Source organism: Paramormyrops kingsleyae, chromosome 8 (genome assembly GCF_048594095.1).
Source record: "Paramormyrops kingsleyae isolate MSU_618 chromosome 8, PKINGS_0.4, whole genome shotgun sequence".
Classification (NCBI taxonomy): domain Eukaryota; kingdom Metazoa; phylum Chordata; class Actinopteri; order Osteoglossiformes; family Mormyridae; genus Paramormyrops; species Paramormyrops kingsleyae.
The window spans coordinates 19,024,520-19,038,170 of NC_132804.1; the positions used below are offsets into that span (position 1 = coordinate 19,024,520).

General features: G+C 43.7%; 1 protein-coding gene across 1 annotated transcript in view; it reads left to right on the forward strand.

Annotated features, from left to right (window-relative positions):
* The first annotated feature begins 84 nt into the window (after positions 1-84).
* Positions 85-13,651, forward strand: part of LOC111851710 (copine family member IX) — a 42,639-nt gene continuing 29,072 nt past the window's right edge. The window contains exons 1-3 of the mRNA XM_072715421.1: positions 85-406; positions 4,736-4,776; positions 13,400-13,446. Of these exons, the coding sequence (XP_072571522.1) occupies positions 330-406; positions 4,736-4,776; positions 13,400-13,446 (165 nt within the window). The 5' untranslated portion in view covers positions 85-329. The remainder of the gene's footprint in view (positions 407-4,735; positions 4,777-13,399; positions 13,447-13,651) is intronic.

Consider the following 13,651-nt stretch of genomic DNA (forward strand, 5'->3'; position numbering starts at 1 on the left):
AATTACATTTGAACGTCTTCAGGATGCGCTTTTAAGATGCGGTTCGATTTCGGGCTGTTCTGTCCGCGCGGCGGTGACAGTCGAGACTCTGGCTCCACCTGGCGGTAGCTCTTGGCAACGCGGTTCGACTCGTCTGTCAGTTTGCCGGAGCGAAGCGCTCGAGGATCAGGAACGAAATCTGAAATACGAGGAGCTGCCCGCCTCGCTCAGATGTACCTATCTGACCATAGCTCCGAATAGACTTCATTTTATTTCTGAACACGAATATATTATTTGTAATAAAATACAACAGTTATCAGAACTTGAAATTCATTCGGAAAAGCCTTATTATGGCGTCTATTGGAGACTTTGATCCGCTCCGGTCCAGCGTACCCGCAACTAAGATTGAAGTTACAGTTTCGTGCAGGTAAGTAAGATCGTATGGCAGTGGAGCACTTATTTAATATTTGAAGATCTTCAGGTGTGCTTCGTTCATGTAGAACGGCGCGGGCCTTATAAGTATTTGATTTGTTTTAAAAATACCATATAGGGCGAATGAGACCAAGAAGGAAGCACTTGTTTAGTGTATTAATGATATGGACCAGATTGTTTCTACAGTGTTGACTTTGATTTGAATTGGGTTAGTTTTACCTTAAGTAGCGCTCAAATGCTTAGAAAGGGTTCGAAAAACCGAGACCCACATGCATGGGTATAAGGGTATGTGCACGGCGTGCTATGAAAGCCGTGATGAAGCGCACATTTAACGTTATGCTGCCGGGAGTGAACATGGATAGGAACTGTGGAACAGTTTGAAACACAGTCAGGGAATAGCAGAACACGAAAGTCGGTGAAGCACTTTGTTTGGGATTTCTGAGGGGTGAAAGTTTATTTATAGATCGCATTCCTTTTCATATTAATGATCAAAGTGAATTACAGATGTGCAGTTGCATCGCTGTTTCCGAAGAGCAGACTATTTGTTCTCGTTTTTCCTATATCAGTCTTGAACTATCAATTTTTGTTTAATAATAATGGACTCCAACCTCGGGATGCTTTTTATATATATATACATACATACACACACACACACACGCACGCACGCGCGCGCGCGCAAAGAAATGTCCAGATCTGAACCCCTTACCTTGCCTTAATCGCTGGGAGCTTTGTTATGTAGGCTAAATTAGATTATAAATAATATCTGTAATTTTCTCTGAAGTGTGTTTTTGTCTATATGTCTGACATCTAACGTTATAATATTGGGTTTTAATAGGCCTATCATCTTGTGTATTGTTAAAGAGTTTAAAAAATTGCTTAAGGTGCAATTTCTTGGTCTGGATTTTGTGAGAAATAGTTTTGCTACCTGTGTGTGACCAAAAAAAACCCAGTTATTTTGACATTGTGGGGACCATTTTTCAGGTGAATGCAATCAAAAAACTAAAAATGCCAAAAGTCTTGTATTTCATTTGGTTACTTATGGTTAGGGTTAGGGCTGGGTAGGGGTTAAGGTCATGTTGGGATTACATTATTCCGAATAGAAATGAATGGAGAGTCCCCACAAAATATATAATTACAAACCTGTTTATGGGAGCGCGCGCTCTGCAGGAGACTACCACGCTGACCAGAGTGTTCACCTTATCAGCCATGTGACCTAAGACAGGCTTCAGGGTGATGGATGCATACATACTTTTGATTTCCCGTATTAAATATTCAGTTCATTTATCTTGACTATAAAGGTGTTTGTTATTCATATTCATTATGCGGTTATAGTTTCCGCTGTTTGTTCTCTGCATTAGTTGAATTAAAGTAATTTAAAGTCCTAAGTTTTTTTAATTTAAGACGCATTTCGAAGGGGCATTTGAAGAAATATCACGGCTGATGGGGATTTACCTCCCACCCACTTTTTAAAAACCTAAATTTAAATCTGAAACCTGTTTCGTCTAATCATATGCCGTTCCTACTTCTGAAAGGCTTCTGTGCTCCTTGTTGTAATTCATTGATTATTGCGGACGAGCTGGACACAGTATGAAGATAATTTTCACTTCACCTCCTGACGTATGAACGGCCATTATTGAACACTTAAAAAAAGTCGCTAACCTGTAAAGTTCATTGTCTTTTGTAACCTTTCTAAAACACCGCCATGCCATCCAGACACTGCGGCCGTGGCGTTAATATGAGACGTAGTCGCTTTTTGTGTGATCACATCACAGGAGAACTAAAGCAGAACTTACGCTTATACTATTAATCCTCAAGGCTGAGATCGTTGTGTTATGTTTCTCTTTTCCTTTTCTATATCTGTGCTCTGGACATGGTTTATGATCATATTTGGGGTGTAAAAGGTCGTCACGCACCGCCTTTTCCGTATACGGTGGGGTTTATTATTATAGTTTTGGGGAGCGGCTGTAGCGGCCGGGAGATCCCACGTGGCCTCGTCGTATATTAAAATTAATTAATTAATTTTATCATAGCACCCTGTCCAATTTATAGTTACTGAAGAGTACTTAACGAGGGGAAACCACTGAGCCGTGGTAGATTAGCGTGGTAGCATCATACCGGCAAACTGACACCCTGAGCTGTAGCTGCTGACTGAATTATGTCTTGTTCGTATCTGCTCCGAGATGATTACAATATGATTTCTATTCTGTTTTGTGATCCGTATCAGTAAACATTATGTCTTCTGTTAGCACACGGTCACGCTAATATTAATTCATTCTCAGCCTCTCTTGCCTGTTTTTTGCTGAGCTGGAGGACACAAGCTGGCTGCTCTTCAAGCTTCTCGTATTAAAGGTTTGCTTTTCGCTGAAAGAACCGCAAACCAAAAATAGGCGAAGAAAATCAGTTTTAAAATGCATTTAAATGGACTTAAATATACAGTTAATATTCAGCAACAAAGTACATTTTAAGGCTGTGGGGTTTCTAACCTAAAGTACCCTCTTGTTCCCCACACGTGTAAATGAATCTGGTTTGTACATGTTTATGCCCTCTGATGGACTGGCTTCCTGTCTGAGGTGTATCCCCCCAGGGGACATGTTAGAGTAGGCCTATTTGAATTATTTTCTTATTAGGATGCACACAGGTCATCTCATTCCCAAAATTATCGTTGTCGATTTCTGTCCAAGGCAGCAGAACAGTGCAGAGGAAGTAGCTATGGGTTCATTCTTATATTCTCGTTGGCTGCAGACATTCACGCGAATCAGACACGGCCATCAGCATTGGCGTCTTTCTCCCTTTGTCTCCTGTTTCCACCACCACGATAGCTGGACAGCTATGATCACACATTCTGGAACAGAGGCCGACTTTTCAAGGCTTATGCTGGGTTCCTGCGAAGATCCACTGGATTCCTGAGCACCGTCCCCCCTTTGTAAAGGTCCACTTAAGGTCGTCAGAAATGAACCCCAGCCTTCTGAAAACGGATCTTTTGAAAAGAAGATGTGGAGAATAATATGTGGTGACACTGACCTAAGATTCCTTGCAAAGAGGCTTGGGAGACATTCCTTGCTGGGTACGGAGAGAATTAAAATGGGAGAGAAAAGATGCTATAGGAGGGAGGTGGCTAACCAGCCAAGACGTCAGTGTTGGGCGGTTTCTCTGTTGGATAGTTGTGTACCTAACCGTTTTGTGGGGGTTGATACTTTGCATCACAGTTTGAAGGTACAGAAATTAACTGTACAGAAAGTTCTGGTTAGCAGGAAACATGACAAGAAAAGGAATGCTGAAGATATCTGAAGTGGATGGGAGATGTTTGTGTAATTTTACTGCACACATTCACAGCTCAAGGACAAATCTTCATCTACCGTTGTCTTTCTGCAAGAGTAGTAGACCTGTGTCCTTTATTAAAATAATAAAAAAAACAGAATAGCATTGTTGTTTCAATCAGATATACAGACACTCCTCACAGACCTACCTGTTTAATGACAGCGCAAACTTACGACCAGCCTATCATCCATCTGTCTTTACCAAATATGACTGGCCTATACTGCTTGCCGATTACTACCTTTCCACAATTACAGGGAGATAATGCTAATTCATCGTAAATCAGTTTCATGTTGAGATCCAATAACATTTAGCAACTAGGCATGCTGATCCACAATGTGCAAAGCCTAAGATGTGTAGTGCAAATTTGAGCCTTCATCTCAAGGTTAAGGTCACATGGTAGCACAGTGGGCAGGGCAATGTTGTTACCGCATCAAGGCCGTGGGTTGGAATCTGGCCCTGGTTCCCAAGGTAGAGTGTCAATCATAGGTTTGGACTTGCAACCCGAGGTATTGCAACTAGAAAAATAATCTGCGTGTTGTTCAAGTATACTGGTCTTTCCACATGACCCAGTGTGGGTTTCCTACAATGTGTGGGTGTGGCCTGTGTCTTCAGCCCAGCTCACAGAGATCCCAACTACATTAGTAGTTATTGTTGAACGATGGATGCAGCAGCAGGACTGCATTTATATAGTATATGAAATTTAACACTATCAAAGTGTTACCAGAAATGCTGGATAATCTTGTTGCTATAAACTGATGCCAGCAAGATGCCAAAAACTTGTAAGCAGCCGGCACTTTATGTGACTTAAAGTCTTAGCTCATTTTCATAGCACTAGTACACTTCTAGCGTCTATGTATTTGTTTACTTTTAATTATCCTTGTATTTAGTGTGGTTGAATGGGTATGCACTTCAGTGCTTTTGCTCGACATGGCCAATATGACTGGAATCTATCTTGTGGCAGCCATTTTGTAGTCACATGGTTTCTTCCTTTTTGTCATTTCTGTAGGAACCTGCTGGACATGGACACTTTCTCCAAGTCAGATCCTGGTACGTGCCCCTTACTATTGATCACCCTCCAGCCTCCGCTCGTTTAGTCTTCACATTAGCACATTTGTGGATATCATTAATGATATTTTTGTCCCACTGCAGTCCTGTGATTCTCTCGGCTTGCTAAGACTATAGCAATTAAAAATGTGACTTCGGGGTAATAATAACATAAGGCAGTTAAAATTAGAACATATTCTTAAGGGACTAGTCACAGTACATCTGTTGAAAGTATCTTAAGATGGTCTTAACTTCAGCTCAACAGATAGAGCCATAAATACTTGTGACTATCTTCGGCTCCTTGGACTTTCATATCAGGGAATATGAAATGTGCAGTTGGGCAGTTCTGGAGCAGAAGAAGTTCTTGACAAGTCCAAACAGAGTGAAGACGATGACGAAAAAAGATGAGAAGAATCAATTGTGTTTGGCACTCTGCTGAAAATAAATGTGCTTTATTTCTGGAAGCTGGTTGAACTTATAAAACGTTTTGGAGCACTTGGGCTATTTTAATGAGGTCCGTTGCTCTTAATCGGGTTTAACGTCCTTTAGCACAATGGTTCTGCAAGATATTAGACTGGCAGCCCATCCAGGGTGTCCCTCACTTTGTTCTGCTTCGTTTCCTGTGCTGCCTGAGCCTCCATTCTCTCTGCATGCCTGCACTGGACAAACACTTATGGAATATGAGTAATATACAGGCCTGGCTCTGACGTGGCTTAGTGCCCTGCACCTACAAGCACCATATCACATGGTAATGTAAGGGGTTGCCCGCCATGCAGAGGCGGCAAAGCGCTGGCTGATTCTTAAGGCCGGTAAATATTTATGCTAATCTGTTACTTTTAGAGGCATGTCAGAATAATTTATAAATGCTTCCAGCACCTGCCAACTGAAACAGAGGGGGAAGGAACGGCAAGGAAAGGTAACGCTTTCTGACATCCATGAAAAACAGGCACAGGGGTTACTGCACAAAGCCACTGGAATAGTATCAGTAAAACCAATCAGTTGCATTTTACAATAATGGCAATAATTCATACTTAGCATAACCAGTCAGATATATCCAGTATTAGGAATTTCAGGTCCAGAAGCTACAAATCCAGACCAAGGTTTTGTTTCTACCAACCAGTTGAGTACTGTGGCTCTTTATACTCTAAAATATACCAGTTATACTGTAACTGGTTGGTTAGAGACAAAATCCTGGTCTGGATTTGTAGCTTCTGGACCTGAAATGCCCAACACTGGATATATAACTAAAAGAGTGTATAAGAGGAGGAAGACTATACACTGGGTATGTAGTGATCCCAGAAGCCTTAGTGGCCTGCTGTTGATGCCTTTAGAACCTTTGCTGAGCAGGTTCAGGTCCCCCCAGGTATGATGTTATATATGACATCATACGGTGTGTTGGTGTTTCTGCATGTAAGCATCACTGTGGTTGTGCACAGTGGCGTAGTGGGTCGTAGCCCTCTGGCATCAGGGCTTTGGGGTTTGAGTCCTTTCCCTCCTTTCTTTGTCTGTGGTGTTTGCACGTTCTTCCTGTGCTCACGACGCTTTCTACAATACTCCAGTTTCTTCCTGCACAGGGGTGGATCAAAATAATGAAATCAAACTACGGATTATTTTATTGTCTAAGTGAAACCAGAGAAGAGATACGTTGCCATGCGTCCCAGCGAAGCTTTAGATTAGATGTTGCACTTGTCTTGCAAGCACTGCATTTATGAGCTTATCAACTATGTTGTTCGATCATTTCGATTTTGTTCCATGCCACCCCCAGAAATATAACTGGCCTCTGATGGGCTACCCCAATCAACATTTTCTGCAGGCACCACTGTTATTGCGCCGTTGTGAGTTATTGCAACTGAATTGCCCTAAGTGTGGGAGTCCTGAGTGTGGGAGTCCTGAGTGTGGGAGTCCTGAGTGTGGGAGACCTGAGTGTGGGAGACCTGAGTGTGGGAGACCTGAGTGTGGGAGACCTGGGTGTGGGAGTCCTGAGTGTGGGAGACCTGAGTGTGGGAGACCTGGGTGTGGGAGACCTGGGTGTGGGAGACCTGGGTGTGGGAGTCCTGAGTGTGGGAGTCCTGAGTGTGGGAGTCCTGAGTGTGGGAGTCCTGAGTGTGGGAGGCCTTGGTGTGGGAGTCCTGGGTGTGGGAGACCTGAGTGTGGGAGTCTTTGGTGTGGGAGACCTGAGTGTGGGAGACCTGAGTGTGGGAGTCCTGGGTGTGGGAGACCTGGGTGTGGGAGACCTGGGTGTGGGAGTCCTGGGTGTGGGAGTCCTGGGTGTGGGAGTCCTGGGTGTGGGAGTCCTGGGTGTGGGAGTCCTGAGTGTGGGAGTCCTGAGTGTGGGAGTCCTGAGTGTGGGAGTCCTGAGTGTGGCCCTCTGCTTCCTGGGGTAGACTGCAGGTTCCTCATACCTCTGGCCTGGGCAGATGGCAGTGATTGAAGCACCACACAGCAGTGAGGTGGGAGTTTTTAACGACTAAGCTGGTGTATCTTGATGTGCGTTTGCCGGTTCTTGTCGTCGTTCTGCTCTGTCGTTCTGCTCCATTAGCAGTCACTTGTGTGCGAACACAAAATCTTTCACAGCTTTTCCACAGAATGGAGGACTCAACTGACATAACTTCTGCTTCTACATCTCACCCACAATTCACAGTTAGGGGCGTCAACTGGTAGCTCATCTGCATCTATAATTGGGTACCTCTGCATCATTTTGGGCCAGCAGTTGACAGATGACAGAACTCCGTGGACTGCATCTTGAAGTCGGGCGTTCTGCGTTTGGCAGTGGAGAGATACCAAATGTAATTCGGTGATGTGAGAGGAGCTGGGATCACAGTATGGTTTGTAAGTCGATTCATAGAGAAATGGTAGAATATTAGTCAGTTACAGCGTATCATCAAAATGGCGCCATGGTGTGCAAATGTGTTCTGTGGTGACATAAAGAATGAGTTTACTGCAGGGAACGCCTTGGCATTTATTACCTGCTCATCTCTTCTCGCACCCTGAGCCATTCCCCTGAATGAGGTGCAGGGATCCAGATTGTTTTAAATGGGTATAAATAGTAGATAAATACCTGGCAGATATATTGGGATAAATAATTTGACTCAACAGCCATTTCTTGAAGGAGCTTAAAAAAAGCACAAATCCCCAGAAAACAACTGAAAGTCACTGTGGTTTACTTTGCCACATGCTCTTCTTTCGTCTGGTTAAATTATTTAATCTGGCACATTTGGCTTTCTGTCGCAGTCAGATCTGTTCCTGTGAGTCTGAGCACGTGGCATATTGCTGGCTCTCTGCAGAAGGCTTGAGTTACTGTGTCTCACTCTCCGTGCCTGACGGTGCACTTATGAGATTATTATTACAATATAATGGATGTCAGTGCAAACGAATGTAGATGAGTGTCATCATTCGATGGGGTGGAAATAATCAGTGTGTACTTCTCTAAAATCCCCTAAGAGAATGGTTTTTAAACATGTCAGACTGTGTGTGCTGGAAATACACTATGGTGTATAGAATGATGTGCTGAATGGCCACTGGGTCCTGGAAAATGTGTGTTTCTTCTTCCGTAATCCTCTTTAAAAATTCAGCACACTGCCTGTGTCTGCTGTCCATATTGCTTATATAGTACATGGTCGCAGCAGGCCTGGACGTGATCCCAGGAGCCTCGTCTGGAGCTTGCCTGCACTCCGCAGCTCTCCAGTACCCTTAAAGATAGAGTTAGCCGGCTACCATCCTGTGTCAGACCTGTCCAGTAGACACAGACACGCTGACAAAAAAGGTTTAAATCTACAGATCTATAACCAGGGTGACTCTCTGCCTGTGCATTTTGTGGGCCACAAGATAATGTTAAATGACTACATGCCTTCACATTACCCAGAGAATATTCCCTTGAAACTTGCAAATGATGGTGGAACCCCATGTTCAAAAGTGTGGCAGACATGAAGAACAATTTCAAAAGCTGTAACGTTGACAATGTGATGTGCCCTGTCTGTGTTCTGGGTGTAGTCTGGCTGTACTTCAGTGTACCACACTGTACTTCGGCTATACTCTTGATACCCTCTGGCTACTCTGGCTGTATACAGGATACCCTCTTGCTCTACTCTGGCTGTACACTGGATGCCCTCTTGCTATACTCTATGCTCTGGCTGTACACTGGATGCTCTCTTGCTATACTCTGTACTCTGGCTGTACACTGGATGCCCTCTTGCTATACTCTATGCTCTGCCTATACGCTGGATGCCCTCTGGTTATACCCTGTTCTCTGGCTATGCACTGGATGCCCTCTGGCTGTACTGTGTGTTCTGGCTGTACACTGGATGCCCTCTTGCTATACTCTATGCTCTGTCTGTACATTGGATGTCCTCTTGCTATACTCTGTACTCTGGCTGTACACTGGATGCCCTCTGGCTATACTTTGTTCTCCGGCTGTGCACTGGATGCCCTCTGGCTATACTTTGTTCTCCGGCTGTGCACTGGATGCCCTCTGGCTATACTCTGGCTGTACACTGGATGCCCTCTGGCTAAACTGTGTACTCTGGCTGTACACTGGATGCCCTCTGGCTGTACTCTGGTAGTAAGCAGTTGGGATTACCATAGGGGAGATGAAGGAGTGAAAACAGGTTTAAACATCTTTCAGCTGTCTAGAGGCTCCCAGTGAATATGCTAGATTATTAGCATCTTTTGACATTCTTAACGATCCCAACTATTCTAATTATTGACCTTTTAGTGGTGATGTTCATTAGTCCCATTTAATAAAGGGATAATATGAAAAGAATGGCTTATTTAGCACTCTTGAAAGAAATAACCAAAGTGATGTCATTTTTTGTCATGATGTCATGATGGCAAAAAATGTTTTATTTTGCTTGGTCATGTGAATCGTACCTTTGTGAAATCCCCTAATACTGCCACTGTGGAAAGGGGCGAGATGTCAGAGAGGTTGTGAGCTCTAATCCCCCCAGAACATTTAATAATACCTACCAGACAGTTTTAAATACTCAGCCAAAAGTAATTAGAGCTGGTTGAATTCTCTCTCTGAACTGGAGACCAACCTTTGATTAGTTTGTAGTTATGAAGCTCCACTGCTTGGCTGATCTTGTTAAATGAGAGGAAATAGAATTTATTAAAAACGAATTGTCAGAAGGTCAGATTCCATCGTGGCTTGGGTTTCTCTGGTCTCCCAGCAAAATGACAGCCGTAACGGTAATAGGATGAGCTGGCATTGCAGTTTCGTGACTAGGGATGTACAATACTTTAGGAATTGAACTAGTTGACCCCAATCCTGAAGAATGTGTTGCTGTTCTCCATGGCTGAGTGGCTGCCCTCTGTCGCCCCAGGAAGTACGTTTGGCTGAATGTGATCTAAGCAGGAAGTTTGTTGTGCGAATGGAGGAGAGTCAGGTGACCACGGCTGTTTCTGGAGTGATGTTAACTGTTACCTCTGCCCTTCTGACCCTGGCATCCATCATGGCTCATTAATTGTTGCTCCCTTACATTTATATCAAAATAATCTCTAAATTTTAATTTTTATTCTTTCCAAAACAGTATTTTTATATTCATAAACCTGTTCTCCCATGGCCCGTCCTCATATGAGTGGTGATGTCTGGTTCTCTTTCCTGTTGAGCGCAGATGGTAAGATGTCAATTTATAAAACGTGGGTTTGGTCCCTGCTGATCCAATGATGCTGCAACCAGGGCTTTTTATAGATGCACCTCAGCTGCCATGAACATTTAAATCGTCCTAGATTAATGGGACTGGCTGTGCCTCTTACTTTGGGAGACTACCTTGATTGGCCAGTTAGCAGTTATGCATCCTCAGGGACTCAACCTCATAGACTCGTTAATGCATTAATATGAAATAATAGGGCTTTTCTGTGTGAAATAGTTACACGTGTTGTAAGTCTTCTCTGCGTCAACATCATGGACTAAGCCTCTGTGATCAGAAGGTCGCCGGTTTGAGCCCAGCCTTGCCATGTCTGTGGGTCCGTGACCAAAGCCCTTAACCCCCCCAGCTCACTGGGTGCCGCAACAGGTGGCTGCCAATCATGGTCAGCTTGCTCTCACCTACAGAGAGCAAGTTGGGGGGAGAAGCGTAAAGAGAATTTCCCCATGGGGATCAATAAAGTATGTATTAGTATTATCAGCTGTCAGGGTGACGTCGTGCTGCTTCACTCGTCATGCTTCGGCGCTCCCACGTCTATTGGACGCACAAATTCAAAAACAAGCTGCAGCTCTTCCTCAGTATTCTGGCTGGATGTGGACATCTCCTGTGCCAGCGCCCCGTGGTCGTGTTTTCAAAGCGTCTGCCCCTTGAGGGTAGAGTCCTTATTCAGGGATACCTTCAGAAGGCAAAATCATTGGGCTGGCATATCGGGAAAAATCTCCAAATCAGAGGGATTTGTCTGTTTGGCCTCCCTGCAGGGGGCAGTAATGATCTGGACTGAGGTGTTTTTGGACATCAAAAACAGAGGGGCAAACTGTAAAGGTGGGGTGCCCCATTGGCTGGCAGTGAAGCTCTTTCATCTGCCAGTTCCTCACATCTTTCCCTCCCCTGCCATCGCCCACCCCGGGAGTTTGTTGAGTTTAGGCAGCACACCAGTAAAGACGACTGTCATTCTTTTATGGGTTGTTGATCTATAAAAGGGGGAAACTTTTTTTTGTTATGGAACATTAACTTTAGACCATTTAGCTGCAGCAATTAGCAAATTGTGCTCATTTACTCCTAATGATCTGAATGTGCACACAGACCTGGTCTGAGAACTCTATCAAAAGTTTTAATTAGTTTGCAGTCTAGGATAGGAACATCCGGCTGACTTGATTTAATGCACCCCCCCCATCTCTTTTTCTGACTTGCCCATGGAATAAGGGGTTTCTGCACACCAGGGGTCAGGACCCCACAGAAGATTCTGAGACAAAAGCTGCAGAAGCTCTGCTCCACCTTCCTAATGATGATCTCACCCTGGAAGGAGATACCATCCTCAGTCCTCATCAGCCTTCTGATTAACAGTGCTCGTTTTATTTTCTTATTTTGAAAAATGCTTTTCTTCTGTTACTATGAATGGAAAGGCCTGTGTTTTGTAGAATGTATCACATAAATGTTCACCGGCTCAACTCACAAGAAGGCTGACAGTCATTATGGGAACATTCATTATCACAGAAATCTGAGTAAACACCTATCTACTTGGGAGGGAAAAAACACTTTCTCTGTGGTATACATTCATTTCTGGTGCCTGCTAAACTTTTTATATATGGGAGAATTACTCTGTGCTGTCTTCTTTGTTTGGTCATAGATCAAGGGTCAAACAAATATTTATTCCAACCTCTTTCCAGATCCTTATTTCCAATTCAAGATCATGGTGACCCAGGAACCCGTAACTGGTGCTGTGGGTCCAAATTTATTGTCCTCCAGATCTCTGTCAGGAATGTAAAAAGCGATCATAAGTTGAAACTTGCCAACTGGAAAATCCGACATACTATAAACAATAAAAAAGCAATACTATTTCAAAACAATATCTTTTTTTCACTTGCATTTCAAAGAGATTGACACAGAGATAAAAAATCTGACTCAAAACCTAACAAGTAAGCCAAAGATTCAGAACATATATCATGTTTGCAGTTTGGTGTCACAATGTCTGTAATAATTCTTACATAATGGGATAATGGATCCTTTCCATTACCGTCTCTTCCATCAATTCTGTCTGAAAGCATTTTCGCCACTGGCATTTTTACTGGTGCTCAAACCTCAGTCGTTCGAAGATTCTTTTTCTGTTCCTTAGTAATCAAATGGTTTATTACATATTACGGATGACCACCTGTATCGATAAAAGCTTATATTGGTATTTGATTTATGCTGGATTTCATGTGAAATTACCTATTCTATGTGAATCATGATCAGGCATGGTTATGAATTTCTGCCAAGCCGATTAGCATATTTGAATTTTATAGTGGCCTCTAATTTTTTACAAGTCATTAAAACTGAAATGGTGCATCTTTTCTGGTCCTGCTGTTCACAGCTCACCTGTTTCAGAAGCTGGTACTTCGGGAGGGGGTGGGGGGGGGGGGGAGTAGAGGTTGATTAGAGAAATAGCAGGAGAAATGCAGCCTGCAGGACCCCCGCGGTGCATCGAGTGCCGTTGGCGTAATTAGCTGGGGGGGGGGGGGGGGGAGACTCCTGCCGCACCGTGAGCTAAATAATGAGCCTAATGGGGTGGCATCAGCCACGCTGGGGGGGGCGACACAGTTTGTGCGTCGAGTGAGGCATCTTCCTGTGGGTGTGCATGTATGTGTCACGCGTCGCTTTGCTTACTGGTGGATTTCAGATGTGTTCCTTTGCTTTTTCTTCTTTCATTATTATTGTGCGTGAACATGTCTTCATAATCCCATGGCACATTTTTGTGGCTCCACACCTTCACAAGAATAGTAAACCCTGGAAAGTAAACCTGGGGGGTGTTATTGTTCTTTTTCTTATCAGCTTTCAAACTTTTTCGGGTAGTGTTAATAATCATATATTGCACTGAAGTCAAAGACTGTTCATCCCCATAGTGACTTAAAGAGGTGTGTGTGAATCTGTGTGTGTCTTCTGGATGAAGTACTCTTTCCTTTCCTGAGTTTTCATGCCTCTTTCCCCTCTTTCTCCTACTCTGGCAGTGGTCGTGCTTTATGTTCAGAGTATTGGCACCAAGGAGTGGAGGGAGGTGAGTTCAAAGGCCTTGCTGCCGTTACCATGTGTACATCGTGTTCGTAGTTTGCTCATCGTGTGTGGTATGTGTTGGTGTTCAGTTCTGTGTTGTTTGGCTTCATGGATAATTAATAAAAGATCCTTCTGTTAAAGCTACTCAGTATTAACCAGTTACAAGACAAGAAAAAATAAGGATCAAGTAGGAATTTCACCTGAACTTC